The 27,905-nt window shown below is 40.1% G+C and overlaps 2 protein-coding genes across 5 annotated transcripts in view; one reads left to right on the forward strand and one right to left on the reverse strand.

Moving 5' to 3' along the window:
* Positions 1-27,905, reverse strand: part of ogfod2 (2-oxoglutarate and iron-dependent oxygenase domain containing 2) — a 239,773-nt gene that overhangs the window by 35,722 nt on the left and 176,146 nt on the right. The gene's annotated exons all lie outside the window — the stretch shown is intronic.
* Positions 675-27,661, forward strand: ppp3cca (protein phosphatase 3, catalytic subunit, gamma isozyme, a). 4 transcript variants are annotated; one of them, XM_051422074.1, is made up of 14 exons: positions 676-1,491; positions 6,193-6,390; positions 8,014-8,138; positions 12,397-12,508; positions 15,165-15,310; positions 15,522-15,661; positions 17,148-17,225; positions 17,314-17,408; positions 17,514-17,639; positions 18,801-18,878; positions 19,526-19,610; positions 20,486-20,583; positions 23,276-23,302; positions 25,012-27,661. In XM_051422074.1, exons 1-14 carry the CDS (start codon positions 1,425-1,427, stop codon positions 25,170-25,172), a joined length of 1,536 nt encoding a protein of 511 aa, XP_051278034.1. In that variant the 5' UTR covers positions 676-1,424; the 3' UTR covers positions 25,173-27,661. The 4 variants fall into 4 exon arrangements, with proteins under 4 accessions (XP_051278038.1, XP_051278034.1, XP_051278035.1 ...); XM_051422075.1 differs by having other exon boundaries at positions 25,021-27,661; XM_051422078.1 differs by lacking the exons at positions 23,276-23,302; positions 25,012-27,661 and adding an exon at positions 20,685-23,269 and having other exon boundaries at positions 675-1,491; positions 20,486-20,640.

The following is a 27,905-nucleotide window of genomic DNA, read 5'->3' on the forward strand; positions in this document are numbered from 1 at the left end:
ACTCCTTCAGTAACGTTGCGTTCAAGTCCCATTAAAGGGCGGAAGACGGAGTTTTTACAATGGGGTAAAAAAAACAATGCTGATGTCACAGTTTAAGTCCTATGAATTATATATATACATTTGAAATAAACAATAAATAGCATCTTCTAAATAAATGTTCCAAGTCAGTATTTCATTGTTTTAGGGGAAAAGACTTTAAAGGCACTTCCGAGTCACGCCCACTCGACCAGGGCCTTGTTTCAGAATGGGCGTGTCTGCTTGTGTTTTGTTTTGTGGAGAAGTAAACAAGCTTCAGGCGGAGTCACTTCTTGATTATTGTCCATTTTAATTGAATCTGTCAAATTGAATCGCATCGAGTTGAACAAAGAGTTTGTGCTCGAACTTTTTGTGAATCAGGAACATTTATGAAACGTTCAAATGCAGACAGGAAAGATAACAATACAAAAAAAAACCAATAAAAGCTAAAGACTACATAGAACATTGCAGAGAATATTAACACAACTGACACAGCACCTGCTTTAGACGCTTTCACTCCAGTGCAGCAACATTTCAAACACTTTTACCACCGTTTATGTTCCGTAATGTGCGGGCAGCAGCAAAGGAAACAGCCAGTCACTTCGACAGAGAGCTCCTGTGTTTTTAACGCACCCCTAAACCACGTGTTACGTTTCCATAGTCACGTCACATCGGCTCCACCATGTTGTAGGAAATCCACCGCTGCTCCTCACTCACTGTCAGATTACAGTTTAATCCGAGGAGGAGGAGGAGGAGGATACGCTGTCAAGACGCCGTCTGCATCTTGGAAAGCCTCTCGGTGTTTCTGCATACTAAATAAACGCGACTTTACGTACTAGTGTCAGTTTCTACAATAAACGGCCTGCATGTAGAAGATGAAGCGCCAGTCTTCCGTTGCTGTCTTTGCCTGTCCGCCGACTTGCCAATACGTTAAGATGTTAGCTGGCTAACTAGCTGGAAAAGAGTAACTAAATCGGATTAGCTGCTAGCGGCAGCCTCCCTCTAGGTAACACCCAGGTATTATTCGCTGCACTTGTCAACTATTACACAGCAAACCGTCGTCTCTGTTTTTTTTTTTTTTTTTTTAATGTTTATTACAATTCTACATTTGTGTCAACATTACTACTTAACGTTAGTGCTGTAATTATTCGCTAGAATAAATGTTGCTGCGAGCTAACGTTAGCTAGGCTGTTAGCCACTCAAGCCACAACAAGAGCTGGAGCTCCTTCGCTAGCTAATCTTCACTGTTTGTTGGAGAAGACATCAAATTAGTCCCTCCGACCTCAACCGAAAGTCAGGACGGAGCTGACGGCCACGCTGATGTGCTTGTGCTAGCTTGTCTTCGGGCTAGCTGGCAAGAGGGCTGTGCAAGATTTGATCCCCGAATTTAGCCTTCAGACGAAGCAAAGATGTCAGGAAAGGATAAAGACAAAGACAAACAGGAGAAACAGTCCACAACGGAGCGGCTGATAAAAGGTGAGTGTTTCCGTCAATTTGAGATGCGCATTAGAAATTGTTTGACTGGCAGCTAACGCATGGATTGAAAACCACCTGTAGCTTGTGGAATAACTTTGTCTAAACCCTTTTCTGTCAGAAAGGCTATAATGTGTAATGTTATAGTACAGCAGTGAGAGGCCGGTAAGCATACAGTCATATGAGATAAAAGTTGCATATAGAGTAATTGTCACTTTTGTTGTATATTGCACTATTGTCACACCCATATGGGCTCCTCAGCCTTTACCTTTTACCAGAAGATGCTCATGTATCTGTGGATAAGGGTGGATTTTTATGACTGCTTAGGATAGAACTTGTTTAAGGTATCATCGCCATAGTTTTCCACTGGTGTATGTAATACCCCACCTCATTGCAGAAATCAAAGGCAGTATGTCCTACATCTGTGCCCAATCTCCTTGACATTTAGGATGGGTGAGGTCTTAATTCATGGGGCTGTCACTCACTCACGGGAATACCCAAGGTCTGCTCAGGTTACGAGCAGGGCTTTACAAGATGGATTCCTTCACACTGAGGTTGTCATGGCTTATTGGACAGACAGGACACCATTTGTTGTGTCTGCCCAAGACGGGATAGTCAGAGCCAACTGTGAGGTAGCTCCCGAGAGAGAGAACCCAACCCCACCACATCCCCCGTCTGTCTGCAAGGGCACTGGGAGAGTGTCCTGCCAGGGGACTGGAATGCTGATGTGTGAGCCAGTAGGGAGAGGGTGAGTTAATTGTGGAAAGAATCTCCCCAGTGATGTTCCCAACATGGCCAGCCACATGGTGGAGAGAGAGAATAGGAACGTGACAGGGAGGAAGAGAGACAGAGGAAATATAGACTGGAGTAAAGACAACTTTGCTTTAGGGTGGGGACACCAAACCAATATTAGTGCCATATTAAAAAGTCTGACATCAGTTGTTGCTATCCACATCATGCATGGTTCAGTTGTTTTGAGTGGATATTTTGTCAAATTGATGAGTAAAATATCACTATGGGATCACAATGTGGACCCTTCAAAGTCCATATTAGGTGATCCTTTGTTGTTGTCAGGTAATCGCAATGGTGTTCCAGTGTAACTGGTGGTTGTAAGGGGGCTTAACTGGTAGACTGCATAAGACTAATGCTGCTCTCGTTGTGTAAGTCAACAGTTAAGCTCATTCTCTGCTGAGTATCGCAGTCGACCTGGTAGCTCAATCACTTGGTCATTTGATCTCATGTTTTCTCCCCAGGCGATGTGTGAACACACTAATAGGCGCGTGGAGCCACCTGTACTCACTGATGACAAGACTTTGCTAGGCTGCATTTGGTTTTTGCTATCTCCATTGCTTTCTGTGACAAAGATTCATGTCAATCTTGATACGAATTGAACCGCATTGCTGCTGCATGTTAAACCTGATCTTCGGTGTCTGGAATAAAATCAAAGAGATATAAGACATACAGTATATAGGGAGAATAAACCCGAGGCCTGGCTATTTAGCTCGCGAAGGTAATGCATTCACTGATAATTAGAGCAATCTGAAGTGGACTTCATGATTCATCCAGCCACAGTCTGCTCCATTCATCTCTACCCAGCCGCATCTTTGTAATTCAATCCTCCTCTATTGTGTTGATTTTGAAACAATAGCGAACATATTCTAGACCCTGGCTCATATCAGTGTCCAAAACATTATCCTCGGTGGGCAGGATGGTAGATAGTAGTGTCTTTTGTTTCTTGAGTCGTTTGTTGTCATGCCAGACAGTGTGGGTGTTGATGCAGTGCAGCAGTGTGTGTGTGTGTGTGTGTGTGTGTGTGTGTGTGCGCGCTTGCGTGCGTGCGTGTGTGGGTGCGTGTGCGTGGTTCTGAAGAGTTCATCAAACATTAATGCTAATTAGGCCATGCAGTCTCTAATAAGAAGCCAGTGTCAGGGCGGTGGCGGCTTATTATTTTTAACAAAACATTTTCTTCACCGGGTTATGTGTGGGAAAAATAAGTGGCTCACTTCAGTTTGTCTGCACCGTTGTTTTCTGTCACCGCGCGGCTGTTTGGACTGAGTAAGGCTGTTTACTGGCAGCCAGAGATTCATTTCTATCTGTGTTTGAACAGACTGGTCCAGCCTTGATTGTACAGGCAAACCGACCCAGAATTTATTATTATTGTTGTTGTTATTATGGGAGGGCGGGAGGGGGGTCATTCCTGTTGAGTTGGAAGGAGTGTTCGGTTCTTTGGCATTGAGACCAGCTATTATTGTCCAGCACGGGTAATTACTGCCAGCCTCTAGGCAAAGGCTCGTAAATTTGGTCAGCGTGTCTGTTGCCTGAAATGTTTCACGGTCTGGTTATCTCATGCCCCATTATGTATCCCATTCTGTGTCATCATGTTTTCACAGAGTCTGCTTTGTTCGTACTGGAGCCTTCCTTCAGTGTGACGAGGCTTTTAAGTAAACAGCCCCTGAATCTGGAAGCCCTTGCTAATAGAAGCTTTACCTAATCTGTTCTTAAGGCTCGTACCTCAGCTTACAGCTCTGTTCGCGGCCGTGCCTCGTAGGCCTGGGAGCACTTACTGTTTATTTATACCACACTGGTCAACGTATGACAGCTTGTCCTCGGCATAGACTAGCCAAGTTGGAGCTGTGCTCTAGCTTTTCCACGGCAGGCCGAGGCTAATCTGTGGCCTAACTAACATCAGCAATACATTAAACAGCGTGTGTCAAATATTTCTTTAAAAAGCCATGAAAAACATCAGAGTGGATCAGCCTCTAAACTCTAATTTGTTCCTCAAGTCCAGACTGAGACACAATCCTGAGTGAGACATACATTAGGCTACCCCTGCACTCAGGCACCGCATCACTGATTAGCAAATGCGCCCACACTAAAAACTCATTAGTGCTTTTTTCATATAGCACTTTGATTTGCTCTGTGTGGGTGTGACAACATTCTCAGAATGCCTCTCTCTCTCCTCCTCTTGTTCTTGTGCCAGTGGCACAGCTTATCACATAAGTAGTGCTCATTTTCTCGAGCTGATACAGGTATTTATGTCACATTTGATGGCCCGGGGTGTCCTGTGCACTGACCTGTGGATGGATCTGATGATATCAGGAATCCAGGATGAAATGGTAGTTTGGTAGTGTGCACTGTGGCAAGGTTTTCTGTGGTTTGTGTGCTCACTTTATAAGCTGTACAAAGGCTGTTGTTTATAACACTCGTCTTTTTTATTTATGCCTTACAGACTGTGTTGAAAAACCTCCCCGACTTTCCTTACACCGTACTTAATTGGTGCCATAATGCATTTGGTGTGGGCCTGGTCTCTTATTAGGCATACCAGCTGTAATCCCTTTTACCCCACAAGCCCTGGAAGTGAGAGGGCTTGGATCACACTCTACTATTGTTTTGAACAAGTGCAGCTTAGTCCGCAGCTATCTGCCCCTGTGCTGTTATGAACTGATGAGCTGCTGCTAGTGTTACAGTACTAATCTGCACTGTGAACAGCTTGGTAGAGAGTTAAATTTGAGCCTTTTTAATAGTGGTAGTTATACAACTTCTCATACACTGAAACTTGATATAATTCACACCATTAATGTTTTATTTTGGACAATTGGATTGAATTATGCTTTCTTTTTGTCAAGTATATTTTATTGAGGAAGGATTACAAAATGTAAACACTGAAGAAAAGCACAGCTAATACAACAGATAGTATCAACATAACTTAACTGAACAAAATATACTGTTAACACACCCACCCTCCCTGCCTCTCTCCCTTCTGCTCAGTAAGTATTATATGACAATAAAGGTTGCAGTGAAAAAATAGTAAAAAATAAAGTAATGAATATTTTATTGCCCAGTAGACTACACAAGGAGTGCACACTATGGGTTGTTTCTCATGTAACAGACAAAGGGATAGCCAGTCTTATTGTGACTGTCTGTCTGTTCTTCAGAGAGAACCCTATTTTTTTTTTCAACATGAAGGCTATTGGTCATTTCATTGAGCTACATCTTAAAAGTGGGAACTTCGTCCTTCTTCCACAATGTCGAATTATGCTTTCTTAATGGCATATCTGGTGAGTCTGTATTATAAGGCACAGTTTTCCTTTAGAGAATAGCTGTCTGTGTCTAATGTATTAACATTACTATCCTACTGCTAGGTCCTCTATTTGGCAGTGATACATTCATCAGTTTTGGATGTTGCGCACTTGACTGTTTTGATCACGAGGCACTCAGGTCTCAGCCTCAAAAGCATTGACCTTTTGTGATGACAGTAAAAGGATTGTGTAGGTGGTATGGAGCAGATTACTGAGGGAGGGTGGGTCAAGTGAGGTGCGGGTCTTCTTGCTGTCTGTCTCATGCATCTTTTGCATTCCGTTATCATGTAGGTGTATGCATCCCTCCTGCTCTGCCAATAACTTCATCTTGTCTCAGTTAATGCAAATGTCACTTCTTATGATTACAACTTTAGCAAATGCAGTCTGAGATGCAGAACATTTCTTCTGCTCCATGTGTCTTTCGGGGCCCATATCTTCTTTTATATTACTGGTATGAAATTACCATCTCTTCTTGCTTAGATCTAATTGTCTCTTGAATGCAATTTTCAGTTTGAACAAGATATTGACAAAGCCAAATTGCTGTAAATGCTAACAAGCTACAAGAATTTTAATTAGCTCTAACCTATTTATTCTAATAGATGGTGTTGCTTTTTTCCTTCAACAGCTGTGCCATACCCTCCACAGCATAAGCTGACTGTAAAAGAGCTGTTTGAAGATGGCAAGCCCAACGCTGAGCTGCTTCGCAACCACCTCGTCAAGGAGGGCAGGGTGGAAGAGGACGTGGCTCTAAAGATTATCAATGATGGGGCCAACATCCTCCGCCAAGAGAAGTGCATGCTGGAAGTGGAGGCGCCTATAACAGGTAGGCTGGCACATGCTCACTCAGAGCCCAGGATCAAACTCTGGACTGACTGCTGACAACCTTGGAAACATCAGTCTTAAAAAGTATATGTAGGTACTGTATGTTATCCCTTGTACATGATGGTTCAGTAGAGCTTCTTCCGGTGCTACACTTGTTAAGTAGTTTTAAAGAGTAACTGTTGGATGCAGACGTTAGTCATTCCAAGACAGCACAGATAGTGTTGTGATCAAAGAGTAAACACAGCACCAACGGAGGCATTATTCCATTGCCACACTGTTTCTGTATGCCGGCAGCTGGTGTATACCCCGTTCTGTGCCAGATCCAAGGGCCTTGCAGGCTGTCAGAGTCAACTCAGTCACTAGTCAGTTCTTTAAAAAAATATCTGCTCCCTCTTGGCTGACCTTTGCATGGCCGAAATTCAGCACCCTCAGATCCAACCAGCTCTTGAGAAAAAATTATATATATGAATGGCATAAGTTAATCGGCTCCCCCAGTTTTGTTACTGTTCAGTTTCCCTCAACACAAAAGTCATTTAGCATGATATGGCTAATGTGCACATGTGAAAATTGGACACTTCCTGTATTCTGTAATTTGACAACAACACCTCTCTTTGCTGTTATGTGGTGGACAGGAGAGCCTTTATTTCTTATTTTAACTTAACTCTGGGGAGAGTCAGTGTGATAATATGTCTTTGCATGCTTATATGGTTTATTACAATAGCCAGTACAACCTCCACAGCTGACAGTTGCTAGTTAGCAGGGATAATAAGAGGATGAACTTTCCTAATTAAAAAAAAGTATTTATAGCTCAGCTGTTGTGTAATAGCACGTGCGATACTGTTTCCACATTCCACAAAATCAAATTTAATCTAAGTCTAAATGCTCTCATCTGCACATAGCTGATACCAGTGTTAGGTGTCATTGCAGGGTCAGATCTCAGAATGCAGTGTTTCTCAGTGTACCTGACTGTAACAATTCATATGCTAGATCAGTACATCAAAGCTAATTATCGATGCAAAATTGAAAAAAGTCTGATTGAAAAAGTCAACTTAAATGTCTCTGGCTTCAGCAATAATCAATATGAAACACTTTCACCAAAACTCCTCCCTCCTCTGCCATGATTAAGTGAGTTTAAATTATTAGTTTAATAGTTGACAACTAATTGATTAATCGACTAATCGTTGCAAGTCTAATCAAGGGTATTCAGTCTTTAGATCTTCAGTGTTTGGTGTCGTATCACAGTATTTACTGAAATAACAGGCACAGTATTTTGTGTCTCTTATATTAGAATATTGATTAAACTATAACTGTGTTGTCTATGTTTCATTTTGTAGAAGAGGGATATAATGGATACGAAGTTTTTCTAATCATTACTGAATCCAATCCTGATTTGAGAAGAAAAATAATATTTGGCCTAGAATGGAATGGAAACTTGTTAATGTGCAGAACTCTTTGAAGCTGCAAGTTTAATAAATGTAGAGGCTTCTTTTAGGTTTTTGTAAATATAGCTGGTTTTAGAATAGAGAAATAGCAATTTATTGTAAATCCAGACAGAGAAACATCATTGTGCCTTGCACTTGTTGTTACATGAGGAATTAACAGCAGTGTGTTTGTCTTTTGGCAGTATGTGGTGATGTCCATGGCCAATTCTTTGACCTTATGAAGTTATTTGAAGTGGGGGGATCACCCAGTAACACACGGTATCTCTTCCTCGGTGACTACGTAGATCGAGGATACTTCAGTATTGAGGTAAGTTGTTGTTTCTTCACATTTTATTAATTTGTAATGATTTATTTTACATTTGAAGGGGGAAAAATGACATACCTGTATCCAAACTAGGTGTTTAGTTCACAGAAGATTTGAAATACATTTGGTCGAACAGATATCTCATCTTAATATTAACTCTAGGTGTGTCACTGTTGTGATTTTGTCTTTTTAGCCTTTGGTTTACAAGTGTAGGTAAACTTTGTTTCATGTAGTTGAATTCTCGGCATCTTAAGATGTTTGGATAAGCTATATTGTGAGGCTGTAACAATGCACAGTATTCACTGTTTAATTCAGTTTTGTCAGTGTTGTCAATACATTTCATTAGAGCAGAAATTGGTTCCTTAGGTGTTTCCTTTCATGTAAAGTTTCTGTGTCTTATTTTATAAAATTAAGTTTGTCTAAAAATGTTTCAAAAATAAAATTAATTTCTGCTGTAAATGAAAATGTATTGAAAGTAGGGCTGCCCAATTACTCTAAACATTATTGAAATCGCAATATGGCCAATTGCAATAAGAAAATCACAGGATCAATATGCTTTAATGTTTTATTAAAGGTAAAATGTGTGACAAACAGCTTTATAAGAAATGTCCTGGCCTACAAATCTTGTTCTTCAGATTTAAGAAAGCATGTTTATTTGGTACAGACCCCTAAAAATTATGACTTTAACTTTGTCAATAACAACAATTAACAATCACAATATTATGTTTTTACCATATTGTGCAATCCTAATTGCAATGTGACACAAGGGTGATATATCAAGTCAAATAGTGAATATTGTGCACTGACCAATGTGATATGTTTCTGTGTATTGTTCCATCCCTTCAGTGTGCGGTAGGTTAATGAGATGTCTTTATCTTACATCGGGTCGTAATGTAACCTGACCTCTTGCTGTGTTTTTGGCTTGGCACTCTGCTGCTTGTATCCTAGTGCAGTGCATGTGAATTCAGATTAAGTTGATGTAATGAGATAAATGTAAACTAAACTAATGGTCTGTCCAATTTTGATTCTCAAAATGCGTAGGCTAGCTACTAAGATGTAAGGCTTACTGCAGTGCTGCTCTGAAGATCTTACTTCAGTGCTTCTTGACCAATGGGTTTTGCTGTCTTAAATTCTATTTCAATGACAACTTCAAAGGGCACAGTTCATACATGCTTGTTAGAACAGTTAAAAATAAGATGGGGGATTGGAACAGAGAGCTGCAGACTGGCTATACGAAGTGTAACTGCAGTACCCTTATTAAGAGCCCTGGCCGGAGGGTGGCAGCTGTAGTAAGCTTTGATTTATAGCATTTACAATGGTGACCCAGCTTCATGGATTTAAAAAAAAAAAGGAATAGTAGAAAGAAAACATGGAAAACACTACTGCTGTGTAATCCTGTCCTCTGCTGTCCACTTGTATAGGTATATTCAATAATCATACTCGTACAATGGTCGAGTACTGCTTTAAGCATCAGACGTTAGCTGTAATTAGGTTAAACAAGAGACAGATCATTGAAAATAGCTAGTCAAAAAGAAATATAACAAAAATGTTCTGTAAATTAGATTACTATGTCAACATCTGTGCTGACAAGAAGAAAAGCCAGAAATTGTGCCAGATGATATGAAATAGTCTCAGATCCAGATCAGTAAAAATAATAGGTTACCTTGTGGGAGTAGTGTGAACCTCTAGACTCACTGTCATTTATCTTCAATCACAGCGAGGTACAGTATTTGTCAGTTATGACTCAACATCAGTATTCTTCAACACATATCAAACTCCAATTGTTCCTGTGAATACCTCAGAGAACTTCATCTGATTTTAGCTCTCTGGAGCACCAGGCCTTGCATTGCGGTACAGCATTGTTATTTTAAACATTTTACACATCAGAGTGTTAACAGGTCTTGGGGGAGTGCTACTGCATATGTGAACAAAGTCTATTGTGTCTCTAAAGGGTGCTGTTTGAAATCTGATAAATTACCTCAAGTGATGTCACTTGAGTCAGTTTTAGTTGGAGGTGAAGACTGCAAGTTTCAAACTCAAACAAATCTGTTGGTAGCATTAGTTAGACCTGAGCTTGCCAGACCTCTGTAGCCTGCTTCTCATTTCAGCTTGAGGCTACATTAGCTGTTAATTAATCTCTGACCAGCCTGTTAGCAGTCGACTTGCATTGTGGGTAATGTGTGTGCCAGGTTGACAATGCTTGGAATTAAAAAAATGATCTCTGGTTCTGCTGCATCGATTTTGAAGCCTCTGTGTATAAACTGTCAGTGGAGAACTCTCTTTAGTGACATGAGATATGATTTTTTTCACCTTTGTTGGGCAGTCCTGATTTGTCTGATGTTTAGTTCATTATTTGTATATAGCATTCTGAAAGTGTGAAATGTTACAATGCCTTCAGGAACATTTGCAAAGGAGAAGCAGAAAATAAAGAACATTTCATAAGGATGGTGTGTAGTGGGCCTGATGTAAGAGTCAACAAGGCAGCATGCTAACGTTTTGGCCACCCTGTGGGGGATTTTGGTGGGCACTGGGTAGTACCCTGAGGTGGGTGAAATGTCACAGATGAAAGGAGCAGACTGAAACAGCATAGGGGATGATAGGCTGATGCCGATTTAGGGTTTGTGTCCACTGAAGTGCTCAGAAATTGGCACTGGGGTTATTTCCCCATGCATTTCTATAGCAAAGTGACACTTTACACACTTCCAACCCAATAGAGGGGAATGACCTCTTCTCCACTTGAATAACAGTTCAGTGTGTCTGAGCCACAGCGCTTATCAGTGTCACTCTGGAGCTCCTCCACCCACTGCAGTTGAAGCACAGGTGTGATCAGACAGGAGTGGAGAGGGTGAACATACTGCTGTGTACAGCACTATATATGTGTAATGTATGTATAATTCTTTCAGTATATCAGAGGAAGCTGTTTGGCCTGATTTACTGACGCAAACTCACCACAAAACCAAAACAATTGAGCCTGAAAGCCCCAGATTCTTGCTTTTGCTACATTTTAAAGGAAGGCCACAGAGCTCACTTCAGTAACACATAAGACAGATATAGGAAAATGGATATCAGGATGTGGTTACCTTGGCAACATTAAGAGTCACTGTAGCCTCTTGTAGCAGTGTATTACCTTTGCAGGCCAGTAATTTGCCAAAGTCTAAATTCAGTGCATGTGAGCAATCCATTTCATTCTCTAAGCTCTTCTTTATCTACTTAGTAAATTCTCTTTGATCCAAGAGAGTGTGTCTGTGGACTAACTCTCCCAGCCCCAGCGTAGGCCCTGTATATACACCAGGCACAGGCTGAATTGTGTTTGCATGAATCTACATATGTGTGTCTGGGTTCGAAGGTAGCCAGCGCTCATGTCTGCCACACAAAGCTTTGTGCCATTTCCTTTGTCTGGCTCCCCCACTCCAGGCTCCAACACAGAGTGGCTGGCTAAAAGAGAGCAGAGGGCTCTCATTAAAACCCATGTCAGCTTCTAGTCACTCCAGGCCATGTCCCTTTCTCCACCTCCGCACATGAGAGATCAAGTCACACCGACAGTCCCCCACTACACATTTACCTACACTTCACAGTTCACTATTCCTCCTGACAGTGGAAGTGAATACGAAAATGTAGTCCTCTCTTTTTTCCCTACATTGTCAGTTGCATGAATACATACCTGCTGACTCTGGTTACCTTGGCATCTTGTTCCAGCGACTTAATAGCAGGCCAAGCTTGGTGCATGTTAAAAGAGTGGGCTGAGAGTGGCAAGTGGCAGCTATTGAGCAGTGCCTTGTCTGAACACTAAAGAGAAAGCAAGTTCATTTGGATTGTAAATACCGGTCTGCTTTTCATAGTCTTTTTATTTATTTATTTATTTATTTTGCATTAGAACCTTTAATATGTTCACTGGAAAACATCCTTTTGGTGAATTTGCGAAGAAAAAAACACATATTGCTATAGGTAAATTAAATAAATAAATAATAATAAAAAAACCAATTCATCAAGACATTATAAAATAAAAATATTATAAATAATTGTTAGTTACAGCCCTAGTCTGTGATAATGTTATAAACGAGGTAAGTGAGACCGGGATGGTCGTTCTTTGTTATCCCATCGATGCTGACATGTGGTTTCCAGTGAGAAGTGAGCACTGGAAATTAAACACCGATCACACAAGCACTTTCAGAGCTTAGACTTTGATCGTCGGTGCACATCTTTGACTTTTCCCTCTCCTCCTCTCATCCCACATTTTCTCTCTCACTGTCTGTCCTCCCAGTGTGTTCTCTACCTCTGGTCACTCAAGATCAACCACCCCACCACACTCTTCCTCCTGCGTGGGAACCACGAGTGCCGGCACCTCACAGAGTACTTCACCTTCAAACAGGAATGTAAGTGCAGTGTTTCTCTCAGCCGTATGAAGGCCAGTCTAATGTGCTCCTACGCTCTCTGTAGCACTTCACAGTGGTCTGTATCAATCAGGTTTCAGATTCCTGACCAAGCCTGGATGCAAGTGGTATGGCAAGTGCAGGATCGCTCTTGCGCTCACTACAGCAAGTTAATTGATCATCCTTTTTTTTATTTCTACACACCAACAGGCACAAAATAAAAACACATCATTTTAAGAAGCATTGGCATTTCCATGTCAGAGAAGAAGTGTGCAGTAACTGTGAGGTGACTGACTCCCCTTAATGAAATGACTAGCTTCCCTTAAGTAGGACATGTTTGTCAGAAAGTGTCTGTGGGATCAGGAAGCCCCGTCACAAGATGTGGCAGTTCCTCAGTGTTACAGACTCCGCAGAGGAGATGAAGCCTTATTCCTTTTCACGTTACAGACGATGAACTGCTGGAGCATGGAGAGCAGCCAGGCATGCTGCTGATGCTTTTCAGAGTTACACACACACTGATTTCAATCTGTGACAGTTGAGTGTGTGAATCTGTCTGTGTGTGTGTGTGTGTGTGTGTGTGTGTGTGTTTGAAGCAGGTGTGGAGGCATTAGTATGCAGGCTCAGAAACAAAGACATTTTGGCAGACAGCAAAGACAACCTTGCCAGCTGCAAATAGATTTCACTCTCTACATCCTCAACCCCCCCCCCCCCCCCCCCCCTCCCCCACATCCACCCACATACCATCTCAGCTACACACACAAACTGTGTCATTACATACTGTACCACCTTGGAGTGGTTTAGGTGGTGGTCATTGGGGGCAGGGTGTAATACTTTTATAATAAAAGCAATTAAGTATGTGTGCAAACTATGTGAGCAGATAAAGCGGTAGGGAAAATCATTGATTCTTAGATTCATTGTGATCTTCACTTACTTTGAGTTTATAGGGCTTCCCCATCTTTTTAGTTTTATATATACCGCAGCAAAATGACAGGTAGTGGGAGGAGAGACGAGTCTAATGTGCTTAGTGACTGAATGTGTTCTGCTCCTTGATATTGTTTATTTTAAACCCTGCCAAACTGACTAATCATTTCAGCACTGTGGTATTACATTGGATCACATTACAGATTTGTCCAGGAGATTAGGCAGTTGTAGTTGGAAGATGATTACAAGTATGACTGCGACAGAGGAATTTTATAACTGCTTGACCTTGACCTGTCTTCGTACAGGAGTTACCTATAGGACACATGGTTTTAGAGCAGAAAGTCCTTTTAACATTTTGATTTCTGCCATTCCATTGTTGGTCTACAGTGTTGTGTTCAAGGTAATACAATCAAAAGTAACAAGAAGTGTTCATCCCTATTTGGTTAATTCATCCTCAGCACTCCATTATATAAAACTGATTTTAAAGACTTACTAATCAACTTTGCCTCATATACATTTTTTGTTTTTACGAGTAGCATATAGGGAGGTAAGACCTGAATTTAATTATACAACTCTTTGTTGACAATGACAATTAAATAATATTATACCCTTGTTAAAACAATTAAGATACTGAGAGTGAGGTTTTCTTGATACTTTGGATTGTCCTGATTTTATTATGTTTCAGTTTTTATGTGTCAGGTTTAGCAAAGATTTAACTTCCATCCGTCATCTTAATGCCTTGTATCCTAGTCCGGTGTGCATTCATTAAACAATTATAATTATATTATATTATATTATAAATAATTATATATTTAGGAACTATTCTATATTCTATACTATACTATATACTGCTGGGAAGTATGTCATATAATAATAAACAATTCCAGGACATATTGTGTCTACTGGTTTTCCATCATACTTTGAACAGTGTGATCTTGTGAAGGTATTAAATTGCATTCTATGATGTATTGAAAAGGCCTTAAAAAGTCTTAAACATGGTAAACCCTTAAGAAACCTTGTTAAAGTTATATTGAGTTTGTGCTTGCAATGACAGAATGACTTGTTAGTTTTTTATTTCATTTTATCTTAAAATAAACACACAGACACAAAAGATGTGATTTAGCAGTCCAATAAAAACAAATTATATAACAGTGAACATCTCGACACAACAGATCCCACCACAGTTTGACAGGAAAAAGAAAAAAGATTAAATAAATAACTAGATGAATAATAAACAGCAAACATTGTGTTGTCAAGACACACATCTTACGTTAACTGTGAATAACTACTTGCAGCACAGACATTGCAACAGACAGTGGACAGACAAAAAAGTAGCCAGTCTCTAAACTGAAATTTTCAACATGCAACATGATAAAAGAATGCTCATTTCAAGTACAAAGCTTCACTCTTAAGACTTTTCCATACTTAGTGCTTCCTTGGCACTGGAGCATTGGCTTGTTCAGTCTTTAAAACCCACATTGTACCGTCATTGGCTGCTCCTGCCCTATAAGGAGTCAGCTTCCTCCTGACCTGATCTGACCTGCAGTGTTGTGCAAGTGACACTGCAGAAACTGCCTGGAAACGATCATCAGTCCCACTGTTGGCAGAGGAGCTGCGTTACTTCTTCACAACACTTCTGACAACAGAATTTTGGCCATTTGTGGCCTTTTTTTTTAAAGAAAGGGATGAGCTCCAAAAATGAACCATATGTTGTGTTGTCACAATGTGTTTGCTGCAGGTAAAATTAAATACTCTGAACGGGTGTATGACGCCTGTATGGAGGCCTTTGACTGCCTGCCCCTCGCTGCCCTGCTCAACCAACAGTTCCTGTGTGTGCATGGCGGACTTTCACCAGAAATCAACTGCCTAGACGACATAAGGAAAGTAAGTGATCAGTTGTGGTAAAATACAGAAATAGCATCATTCTTTCATGCACTGTCTAAGAACGGAAGATCTAAATTTTATTCATTTTAATATTGGTTTGAAATGTTGCAGCCCATTTAGAGTTCATCACTGCAATTTCCTGCATGTAAGAAGTCAGTCTGAAGCAAACATTGTCTCTGTTAACTGTGTTTCTGTGTTTTGTGCTCAACAGTTAGACAGGTTTAAAGAGCCTCCAGCATTTGGGCCAATGTGTGACCTGATTTGGGCTGACCCTGGTGAGGACTATGGCAGTGAAAAGACATCTGAACACTTCAACCATAACTCCGTCCGAGGCTGCTCTTACTTTTTCAGGTATTAGATAAAATACAAGTTGCTCTCTTCATCACTCCTGCTGCAGTTTCACTCACTCTAGTAATGATTTAGTAGTGCAGTAACACCAAGCTCCCACAACAGTTATTGTAATATAAACAATTGATTTTAGCGGAGATTTTTGTTGACCGATCTCACATGAATAGAAAAATAATGACAGATAATTGAATAGAAAATAGGCTGCATCACACAGGTCAGAGGATGTAGCTTCACTTTTTTGTAGGTCAAACAGCTTATTGAGGCACTTTCAAAAATGGCCCTCTCAAAACAGGTTAACGGATAAAAACAGCTTGTTCAAAATAGGTTAACACATTAAATGTGACTTTTACAAAAATAGGTTAACAGATGCAAACAGCTTGATCAGAATACGTTCAATGAAAATAGGTTCAGAAATGGTCCACAGGCATTCATCTTAATGGCACATAAGAAGGCTTGTTTGGAATCCTGTAGGTCGACAGAGACAAAAAGCTTATTCAGAATGAGAGAGAACAGTCAGGTAACTGTGTGTAATAAAAATAAAAATAGCAGTCACACAGGTGTCTTTTTATAAAAGCTAAACAGTATATGGTGCTGAACTTCATGATTCAGGTATGACAACAGCTTGATTTGTTGATTTGAATACATGTGCTGTGGAGCTGGGCTACAAGATATTGTGAGTCTGCTTGACTCGGGTTGAGAATTTTCTGCAGCTGCTTACAGCAGCTGTTTTTTTGCCTAGTTATAACATTAAAACAGGTTGCACCACACACACTAGTTCTTACGTAGAGAACAAAGAGCTGTAGTTGTCATTTTTAGCCAAGTTAGCAGCAAGGCTCTAGGGATGGGAATGTTGGTCGACCACTTTGGACCAGACTGAAATATCTGAACAATTATTGCATGGATTGCCATAAAATCAAGTGTTGTCGTCCGGATAAATTGTAATAACTTTGGTGATCTAAGTGAATTTTTCATCATCAGATCAGAAATTCACTCCAATTTAGGACCAAAGATAAGATATTCAGATTTTTCTTTTTCTTTTTTTCCTATCCACTGAAGTGGTAAATGTCAGAAACTGTTATCTTGGCCTGATGTAGATCTATGAAATGTTGAATGCCCACTAATTTTTCTTGAGCATTCCTAATAGATTGGTAGACCAGCTATAGAAGGAAAGGCAGTAAAAACCCTCAAGTACCCTCATCCAGCTGAGCTCTCTTGCCTTCTTACGTCTGCTTTGGCTACAGTCCCCAGCTTCGGGAGAGCCCAGCACAGCCCATAAATGCCAAAGTCCTGGCTCTGGGTGCTCAGCATTTAAACCCCTAGCTCAACAGGCCACAGGGCATGGCATGCTGAAAATAAATATAAAAGTATTTCAGTAGGCAAACAACAGTCAGTGAAGTCATAAGTGGCCTCATGCTGTTCCTTTAATGGTTTCAGTTTGAATAAGCTTTGACCTCCACTCTGTCTCTCTGTTTCTTTTTTCTCTTTGCAGTTACTCAGCCGTGTGTGACTTTTTGGTAAATAATAACTTGCTGTCAGTAATAAGAGCCCATGAAGCACAGGATGCAGGGTAAGTAGGGTTACAATTATTTGATTAATTTCCAGCACATTATAATTTATAATATATTTGATGAGTAATTTTGTTTGCGGCCTGACAGGTATCGGATGTACAGAAAAAGCCAGACCACAGGCTTCCCTTCATTAATCACAATCTTTTCAGCTCCAAATTACCTAGACGTCTACAACAACAAAGGTTCTTGTGTTTTTTTTTCTCACTCTCATTGTTGTATTTCTATTTCTATTTTATTTTTCAGTCCTTGAATCTCTTCTCGCATCTCTTTCCCTTTGTCAATCCTAGCTGCTGTATTAAAGTATGAGAACAATGTGATGAACATCCGACAGTTCAACTGCTCACCCCACCCTTACTGGTTGCCCAACTTTATGGATGTCTTCACATGGTCTTTGCCTTTTGTTGGAGAGAAAGGTATGTTTGTTGTTTATTTGGGAAAATGTGAATGGCAAGCCAAAAAGAAACCCTTTATTGCATTGCCTGCGATACACTGACTTTGTGGAATATACAGACCCAGACTCACCCACATCCTATTTACGCCTGGTATTAAAATGCAACACATTATCCCGATAAGGAAAAATGCATGTTAATGCGAGGTGTAAGTGCGTTGTGATCAGAATTTGATCAGATCTGTAAATGCAATCCGTACAAAGTGATGGCATTCCATATGCAGCATAACTGATACAGAATGGTTTTTAGCCAACATAAAATATAGGTTGATGTTTAAATTTAGAGAGCAAGCAAGCGAGAAGGCTGAAAGAGACACGCTTCTAATTAGTAATTATGCATCTGTTCTGTGTATGAAAGTGCCAGAAGATGAGTTATTCAATAGAACTGCATGAAAAATGGAAGCATGGGAAATGGATGATATACAGTAAGAAATAACTGTGTGTGACTCATCTGTGCAGTTGATCTGCTGTTAACAATATCATTTATCTAGACTTAGTTCTTCACGCCATTACTGCAACACACCAGGACAAACTTTAAACTTTTAATTTTAAACATAGGACTGAATAATTTATTCCATTTTCCAAATTTACCGGAAGGGACAAATAATTAAGCTGTAAACTAAGTTTATAAATGTCCCCCATTTCAGCAACTCACAAAACAGATTTTTAACGTGATTTTTGTGTGTTGCTGATTTTCCATCACTCAAATTATTCGCTCAGGTTTTTTGTAATTCTCTTTTTATTGGTTTTACAAAAGGAAAAACATACATGCATACTTAAACTTAGTACTTATACTAGCCAATAGGGTGTACATCATACATCAAAATATTACAGCAAACCACACCTAAGACAGAACAGGAACAAGGATAGTGGATTATAACACAGACAGAGCATTATACATAGTATGCAGTGCCTCAAATTATACATATAAAGAACATTATATCATTGTAGGAACAGGTGGAACTCTTCAGCACATCCCGTTGCTGTGACATAAGGGCACCAAATTTTCATATAGATACCTTTCCAGAAAAAATCGAAGTGAATTCAGACAGTGCCACACAACCCCTGCCCCAAACATGGGTTTGGTACCAGTCTCAAGTTTTAATGTGGCTTCTATCCCCCACAGTGACGGAGATGCTGGTGAATGTACTGAACATTTGCTCTGACGACGAGCTCATGTCAGAGGGAGATGACCTATATGAAGGTGAGACTGAGAGAACCAAATATTGTAGTGGTTTTAGTCTGGATTGTCATGTACCATGATGGTGGAAATATTGTTAGACATTACCATTCTGGCAAGAAAAATATTTTTCACACTTGTTTGTGTGATCATTTTGAAATGTAGTGATTGATATGGAGCACTGAATGTTACTGGTTGCTTTAGTCTAAAAATACATAGATGTAGTAAGTGCACATTTGCTTGGCTTGTAGATTTTCTCCAAAATTGATTCTGTTCTCTCATTCTGTAAATTGCATTCTCAGTTTAGTTTTTAATTTGGTTGAACTGAAAATGAGTCATGGCTCGCAGTTAATTGACTCAGAATGCTGGGAGCTATGCTTTTCATGTAAGGTGATTTATACACGGCACTTTCAGCCTATGTCCCGAATGTCTGATGATGAAGGAGTTCTCCTCCCTTTAGTAGAGCTGCTATGCTTTGAAACACACCATTAAACCCTCAGTTAATCTCTCGAATGGATCATGTGTTCATCCTTTGTTCTCTTCCCAAAAGGCTTTTATACAATATTTTGTTCTTTTTAAGTGAGTGCTAAGACAATCAGTAGGAAAGGATGTAAATGGCTGCACTGAATACTCAAGGTGTGTCTTAACCTTACATTCTGGACTTGTTCCAGGTGGAACCTCAGCGATGCGTAAGGAGGTCATCCGGAACAAGATTCGTGCTGTGGGAAAAATGGCCCGGGTCTTCTCAGTCCTCAGGTCAGACCCGATCATTAACTCTCTCCCCTTGATGTATCTCTTCCTCTGTCGTGATAATACTCTAACAGGAAAAGGCTCCTGTACATGTATAAATGGATCACAATGAGCTCAGTACGGAGGGGGTAAGATACTCAAATTGAATAGCAGGTCAGCGGGAGGCCAGGAAGGTGCGGGAGTGTTGGCGAAATGAATGGAGTCAGTTGAGTGCACAATGAAGTTGTGTTTGAAAACACAATGTTGTCCAGCGAGGATTAATGAGCTGGCACGAGATTAGTCACGATGCACCTAGACTGTATAATGACATTGGACATTATTCCAGATTAATGCTGCTGCTGCTACCTTGTCACACTGCTGCAAGTGGGCAACATGTAGAACAGCCTGTCTTTCAGACCAGTGCATGTGGGTCAATGGCTTGAAGAGTATTTCACAAACAGTGAACTTACTTTTTTTTTTTTTTTATCCAAATGACACTTGACTTGCTACATTTTCATCCTTTGCAGGATGAATATAATAATTATAAGTTTACATTTTAAAAGAAGGCAAAAGTCTCATTTCAGTTGTTATGGTAGAGGAGAAAAAGGTGAATAATAAACATATTTTAACACTTGTAAGCAATATTTAGAAATATTGCTTGAGCTGCTTAAATTGACAGAAGTTGTCACTGACCCACTTACAGAACCAGGACACATGTTAACAGTTTGGCTGCAGGCGTTTAGAGCTGACTGTCTACCACTCTGTCAGGACAGTGAGTGGGCACAGGTTAAATATCCAGTAATGATTGAACAGCCTCTTTACCACCAGGTGTGCGTGCTGCCACCCTGCTTCCTGAAATGTAATCAGTGTGTGTGTGTGCCTGTGTTTTGTTTGTGGACTAGGGAGGAAAGCGAGAATGTGTTAACACTCAAAGGCTTGACCCCAACTGGAACTCTTCCTGTGGGAGTGTTGTCAGGGGGGAAGCAGACCTTACAGACTGGTAAGTGTGGTTTATACTCAATAACCCTGTTTTATGATTCCTCCTTTTTAACTGCTATTGAGCACAACCTACATACACCCTTGGGGACATTTCCTCCCCCCTTGTCACCAAGTTTTTTTGTTTTTGTTTTTTTTTTTTTGCTATGAGCTAGTGCTGGGTGATATTGTGGATGAATCAGTGTACCGATTTGAATTTCCCATATGAACTTTTACACATACCACCATACCGTTGCATAGCTGAAACAGCTGCTGTAACTGTAACAACTATTTTTTTTTTTTTGTGCAATAGTACATTTGCCAAATATATCTTTGAATTGAATTGAATACTTAAATACTTTGAATATTTTATGTCAGCTTATAATGTCAGTTTATAGTGTATTGTTTTTACTACGTTACAGTTTGAACACTAAACATTGTTTATATTCTGCAACTGTTTCATATATTGTGATTCCTTTACCATTTTGTGGGGCCAAGAAACACCTAGTAATCAAAGCCTTCAGTGTATATATATGATGATGTTAGAGTGTTTTCATATTCTGTGAACTCCTGACAGTAGAATAAGACACTATAATCCTATATGAAGGTGCAAAAAATGACTGTGTAAAATTACTTTTTTACTTTTCTTTTTGGAAAGAAGTGGTGTTACTTCTTCTTAGCACTAGAAAAATACACAACATACTAGGTAAATATAAAAACACTATAAAACCTTTTCCTGTATTAGCTATACCTAATGAAAAATGTTAGGGTTGTGAGGCATTGTGTGAGTCATAAAATGCACTTATTTGCAGAGTTTAAAGAGTTTATACGTCTGCACAGTAAAAATGTAGCTCGAGCCAGTACCCAGGGAGCTTAGCTTAGCATAAAGACTGGAAATGGGGAAACCTCTTCCTACCAGCACCTGTAAAGCTCACCTTAACTCACTTTATATCTCATTGGTATAGTCCTAAAAACAACCATTTTTGATATTATGTGCCAGACTGTTTCTTGGAAATCTCTGCTGGTTGCCTTTGAACAGAACCTGGTTAGCTGTTTTATAGGCTTAATGCTAACCTGCTGCTAGCGCCAGCTCATATTTACTGTACCTGTTGACAGTGTGTTAGGTAAGTTTTGTTTGTTTCTTATTCATGCAAAGAACTTGCCAAAAGTAGATTAACTGTATCCAAGTAATACGGGGAAATAGCATCTCAATTTGATGATATCTATTGGTGTACAACCATCAAGCATTGCCTTTACCTTAAATGATCCCTATTTTCTCCACTGCTGGAGCTAAAACTGTCCATACTGACGTCCAGTTTAGGGAGACTAGCTTCCCTGTCCTGCTAGTGCCTTTGAAGGGTTCTAGATCAATAACGGCATGCTCACCACAGGAAGCGCTGGCTAGACTTTGACTCGAGCCCCCACCATGCAACAGAAAGTTTTCGGGCTCAGCTGTGGGGCTGGCTGGTCGGGGGGGTGCTCCTGTCACCTGGAAGTGGCTGCTGACCCTCTGATCTAAAGGTCAGTGCCTGGCCTCACCCGCCAGAGGACATGCTGGGAGTCACGCTTAGCCACACTGAAGGCTTACAGAAGTTGCGGAGCAATCGAAGGAGAAACCACATGTTGGTGACCTTTTTGGAGAATGTCATTGTCCATGTCCGCTCCCGTAGCCACAGTCTCCAGATCAGCTAGGCCGCTTTGAACAACACAAATGTGTATGATGTATTTTTTTTCTTATCCATTGTTTTTCCTGCCTGCAGTTTTTCACATTAATTAACCCGTTTCTGAGGACATTAAAGATTCAGTATTCAGTCTAGTCATGCTGACACCCAGAAATGTTTTCAGTGCCGACAAGCAGAAAAATGAAGTGTCACCACTAACAAAGTACCCCATAATGCACTGCTGAAGAGGAAAAATGATGGTGATTACAATTCAGCAGCCGCTATCTTAACACAGCTCTCATTCATCTGGAATACAAAATCATTTCTCTGAGAAGTGATATTTCACGCGATTGTCTTCATTCAGAGATCAAATTAGATAATTCCAATATTCTTGCACCTGCACATGCAATAACAAGTGAATGTGACTGTTTGGGTAATCAAATATGAAGAGTTCCAAAATGCCAAACAACTATTTTAAAGGACAAATATTAATCATGTAAAGTTCAGTACTGAGTATTTCTAAATTCTACTTAGTTATGAATGTTTTTCTCATTTTGGATTAAGCTGTTTATACGTTTGTCTTTTGACTAAATGAGTGTGTGTCTGAAAGAATATTTCTGATTGCATCTGTACTGCAGCTTTGCCTTCCTGTAAGGCTGCGCTGTACAAATGCGTCGTCCTGCCTGGTCATTGTTGCGCATCTCGCCCTGGTCTTGGACTCTTAGTGCTCAGCCAAATCCCCCCTCAGCTCTCCACACCTAAGTCCTCTTGACCCTTTAACACCAGCACCATCCTAAATCTCCACAGGCTTCTTTTCTCTAACCTTCCCACCCACTAACTAGAGTTTTTTTTTGTTTTTTGCTGAAGTTTTTACAGATGCTATGAATTTTGCATACATAATGACTGTACCATGGGTGTTGGCCTATATTCTGCCATCTGTTTCCCCTTTTTATCACACCAGGGTTTACAGTCTGATACTACTGTTGTATTTGCTATGTCTGGCTGCCTTTGATGACTCCCTTTTTTTCCCCCCTTCCTCAACTTTCATTAACATAGCTACGGTTGAGGCAGCTAAAGCAAAAGGTACGCATGGCTGTGTGGCTCAAATCTCATGTCTTTGTTTTGTGTGTGTTGTTCACCCTTTAAACACAGCCCCACCCTTCAAATGTTTGTTTAATTGTTCTTTTAGTATCCCCACTGTTTTTATATCACTATTATATTGCTGTATATTACTTTATTGTTGGTTGCTCTTGCATTATCAATGTCTGTTTCATCACAGTGGTTCCATTAGTGTAAGTAAGTAGTTTATGTAGAACTTTTAACTTGCAGTCAAGCAATAAAAGATGAACAGAAGCTTGCATCAGACTAAAACGAGTACAACAAACAATTAACAATTCCCTGAAATGGGCTATTAAAATGCATTTAAAGAAGTATTATTGAACAAGATTATTTTTACCAGCCTTTGTTGAATCAGGCCTGTCAGTGTAAATCAGAAACATAAAGCCCATGCTTCAAAAAGTTTGGTTACGTGTACCAGGTTTAGGACCTGGCTTGTCCCCTGTTGACAATGCTTTCCAGGCTGTAGTCACATTGGCTTTTCTTGCCAAGTGTGGCTCCCCACACAGAGAAAAGCCTGCTAAGACCTGGCTAAGATAAGACCAGGGACATCCCTGCCTGGGATATTTTCAGAAGCTAATCCTGTTACACTATTTGGTTGTTGCGACACTGTCTGCCCCTTCTGGTTGATAGTGGCAGTTAGTGGTTCAACAGGCCTCAGCTATGAGAATGACTTGTTTGATCAAACATATAAAATCTAAAAGATTCTGTCCTGGTGGCTTTTGTGCAGATCACAGAAGGTGAGGGTATAACATCACAGACAACTAATTTAAGGGGCAGTGCGTTCAGGCAGCATAACTTGCAGTATGTGGTTCCCAACCACATGTCTACCTGCACATCCCTATCAGATACGACCCAACCCCTCATGCTCCAAATGGGTTCATTTTAGTTGATTTAAGTGGGTGTTGCTACTATTTCAGCTGTCTAACCATTATTTTTAGATGAAGTAAGATAAACCATTTGACAACTATTTAAATTAACTACTTTAATCATTTTAACAAACTATTTAAACCATTACTTTTGGCTAACTTAAGCAATTTTTATTTAACTTAAGTGATCATTTATTTTCAAATTAGTGAGCAGCTACATTTGCAGGAGTACCCCCCTGCAGAACACGTGCCCCTGGTTAGGAACCACTGCCTTAAAATATGGTTAATTCAAATGAGCACAAGTGCTTCATTATCACAGATATTTGGTAGTGCAAGAGTACCCATGCAGGCCTGTTTCTATGGCCACCTACAAAACCATCACATCAGAGTGTTCATTCTCTGTATAACTTGATAACTGAAATGACTATGAACAGTCCCTTACAAGTTTGCTTTTCATTTGCACACGTTTTCTGTCTGGTTTCCTTGGCTGTTTCGGGACGTTACCGTAAGTCTACTAAGTGTGAGGTGTTTCATTGTTGTAGCTTGTCCCACTGGTGTTTGAAGACTAGGAGTCATTGTTTACCTGTGCATGTGTTGTATTCACTGAACATCTGTACTGTGCTAGGCTGACACTGTGTTTTGTGCTTGTCAAATGAAATTCCACATGGAATCCAGTTTGATTGAGGCTGTTGAAAAAGCTAAAAAATATGGTTTACCGCAAATATTTGCAGCAACAGTAGTAGGAAAATTACTCAAGGGTTTCCAGCATCTGATAATCTTCTATTTGGTGTCTCCTCTGCCGTCCAGCCATTCAAGGTTTCTCTCCCACGAGGAAGATTCGGAACTTTGAGGAGGCACGCGGGTTGGACAGGATAAACGAGAGGATGCCACCTCGCAAAGATGGCCAGCAGCAAGACAGCACCACAATCAACACCAACACCCCTAACAAGAATGGCACTGATGGATAGGCAACAGAAACACCACCCTCCCATCTTCACACAACCCACACCCCCTGACTCATAGCCCCCAGCCACTTTCTCTCTCTTTCTCTCTTTCTGTCTCTCTCTCCATCTGTCTCCTGTACTGAAACTGCCTGTCCATCTTCTGCTCACCCACAATCAGGCGGGGAAAGGAAGCGGACACAAACAAAAGAAGGCCACATCGCTGGGAAAAATCTTCCAGCTGCTGAAAAAAGACAAACATAGGATGTTATCTGGGAAAAAATCTAATCTTATTTATTAAAGATGAAATATATTAGATATATTGTGTAATAGCAACAAAGCATTGAATGAAGACATTTTGCAGTATACACAGTATAAAGTATACTGTACACTGAAGTCCTAACTTATACATGTCAAAGTTATTAAAAAAAAAAGAGAGAATTTTATAAATTTGAGTTGATACAGATAGATAAAGCCCTTGTTATCCAGGAGTTTTAGTCACTTTAAGGTTTTTTTATTTTATTATTGTTGTTCTCAATGTGTTTGGTAAGGGGGATTTGAAGTACAAATACTATAGCCTCAACAGCCTCGTTTGGATCTTGCAAGGTTCTTGTCAAGATATTTTAGGCACTTGGGGTTCTACATACAGTGCAGTGTTTGCTTATGTGTGTCAGCTGAAGGATAAATTATGTATGTATTGAGGCGAATTAAAAATAAGGGAAGTCAATTATATCAGAACAATTATTACAGATTAATATTTTCTACTTAAAGCAGGAGTTAAATGAAGACTTATAGTCTTATTTATACATTTTCCACAAAGCTTTGATTTTTGTTCAGTATTTTGTTCACTTCCAGAGTAACAATTCCTTCCTGTGTTATTTGTGAATGAAACGGTTCAAGTGAAGGATTAATGCTTTGTGTGCAATGATAGTTGCTGTTGCTGGCTGTTCTGTGCTGGTTATGATTTGTGTTCACTTGATGGCAACTAGGCGTTCTCGCTCCGCTAAACCAAATAAGGGACATACAGTGCAGCATGTCTTATTCTGTCACCACAATCACACCTGTGAGTACTCCCAACATCCCGGTTGGAAGCAATTCTTTCTTCTTCTCAAGCCCTGAATTTGAGCCGACCTCTCCGGAGGTTGAGCACTGTGCTTGAAGACTACGGCACGGGAAACCGACTGACGCTGAAGTTTTTCTCTTCAGGTGTCACTTTGGACAAAAGGGGACATGTTTGCTCAGAAAGCAGAGGAACTGCTGGCCATACTGTCCTCGAAACAGACTGTTGATGTTCATTATTGCTTAGGAAATTTCAGTGTATTTAACAGAATTATGGCAGTTTGATTTGATGTTTTATTGTCAACACTAAGAAATACGGGGTGTGCTTTTTGGGGGCTTTCCTTTGTTTCTAAAGCTGTGTTAGTGTCTCCATCTACTGTTGATTATACAGAATGCAGATGTTTTTTTTTTCTTGTTTTTTTTCGAAATTGTGATAACCGTGCGTATCAAATAAGGGAAACATTTGACATTCAGTGAAATGACAGCACAAAGTGCTGTACCCGGACACAATGGACTGAGTCATCCCCCTCAGCAGGGATGATACTATTAATGGTACCGCTGCCACACTAGCAGCTGTCTATCAAGGCCTAACAGTACTGTAATCATCTCAACCATGGCTGACTCATATATACAGTATATTATTTTTACAACTCCTGGTCATACTAAGATGAAGACCATTAACACTTGCTGAGATTGCTTGTGTGCGAATGTGTTCTGCTCTCAAGTATTCAGCTCTCTTTCTGGTCTCAGCACCTCCACTCCTCTTCACAGGCACTCCCAACCCTTTAAGACCTGCTTTTACACGACCAACTCAACTGGTGCTTCGACACACCTGACTGTAATTCTGTCGTCTTTGTTGCTCAAGAAAGGAAGGAAGGGAGGGGGGGTAAGCTTTAACATTTGCTATTTTCTTGTTAATATACCCTTTTTTTTTCTCTTGTCTTTTTTTTAAACTAGGCGTTTGCGCTCATGTGCCATGCCACCTCGGCCACACATGTCAAGATCTGTATGTGTGCGTGTGTGCATGGATGGTGAGCGGAGTCAAGCCAGGAGACTTTCAATCACACGATTAAAGATTAAATGTCGGTAATATTAATCTTGATATCCTTAAAATTTCCAAGATATTGTTGTTTGCCGTTATGTTCAGTAGACTTCTGGGGAAACTTCCTAAACAAAGTATTTCGGTTTACATTCATAACTGTGATGTCAAAATTTGTTTTAAAAGATAAGGCTTTATTGGGTGAGCCATACAGTATACTGACCTCCTGTTAGGTCCAATACATATCTCGCAGAATGTAAAAAATATTGCTCATCAAGAATCTTATAATAGCTGTAAAAAGGGGTAAAAAAATAAATAAAAATCTGTACCGTACTTGTCATGCGAGGCCATGAAATCTTTTATGTAGATGTATCACTTGAAAGAAAAGAATAAAATTCAAATACAGTGTTTTATTTGACTCGTCTTGGGTGTTGGTTCTTGTTATTTCACATAAAGCTGCAGATAGTACAATTTACTACAATAACTGATCATCTGTGAAAAAATCTGGTTCCTTTGATTCGTCTAGCATTTGCAAGAATCTGTTGGGCATGAACAAAAACAACCAATCAGAACCAAGAAAAATACTTAGTACTTATTCCCAGGTTGTTAAATGCCAATGCTTCAGGATCCAAAGTGTCTGTATTTGACCAAAAGCATCAGTA

Source organism: Dicentrarchus labrax, unplaced genomic scaffold (assembly GCF_905237075.1).
Source record: "Dicentrarchus labrax unplaced genomic scaffold, dlabrax2021, whole genome shotgun sequence".
Taxonomy (NCBI): Eukaryota; Metazoa; Chordata; class Actinopteri; family Moronidae; genus Dicentrarchus; species Dicentrarchus labrax.

Excerpts from the sequence above, each read along its gene's own strand:
- ppp3cca (XM_051422074.1), top strand. The coding sequence starts at position 1,425 with ATGTCAGGAAAGGATAAAGACAAAGACAAACAGGAGAAACAGTCCACA. Across the intron at positions 6,391-8,013 it reads AGTGGAGGCGCCTATAACAG|TATGTGGTGATGTCCATGGC; the intron begins GTAGGCTGGCAC and ends GTCTTTTGGCAG. Across the intron at positions 20,584-23,275 it reads GAAGCAGACCTTACAGACTG|CTACGGTTGAGGCAGCTAAA; the intron begins GTAAGTGTGGTT and ends TCATTAACATAG.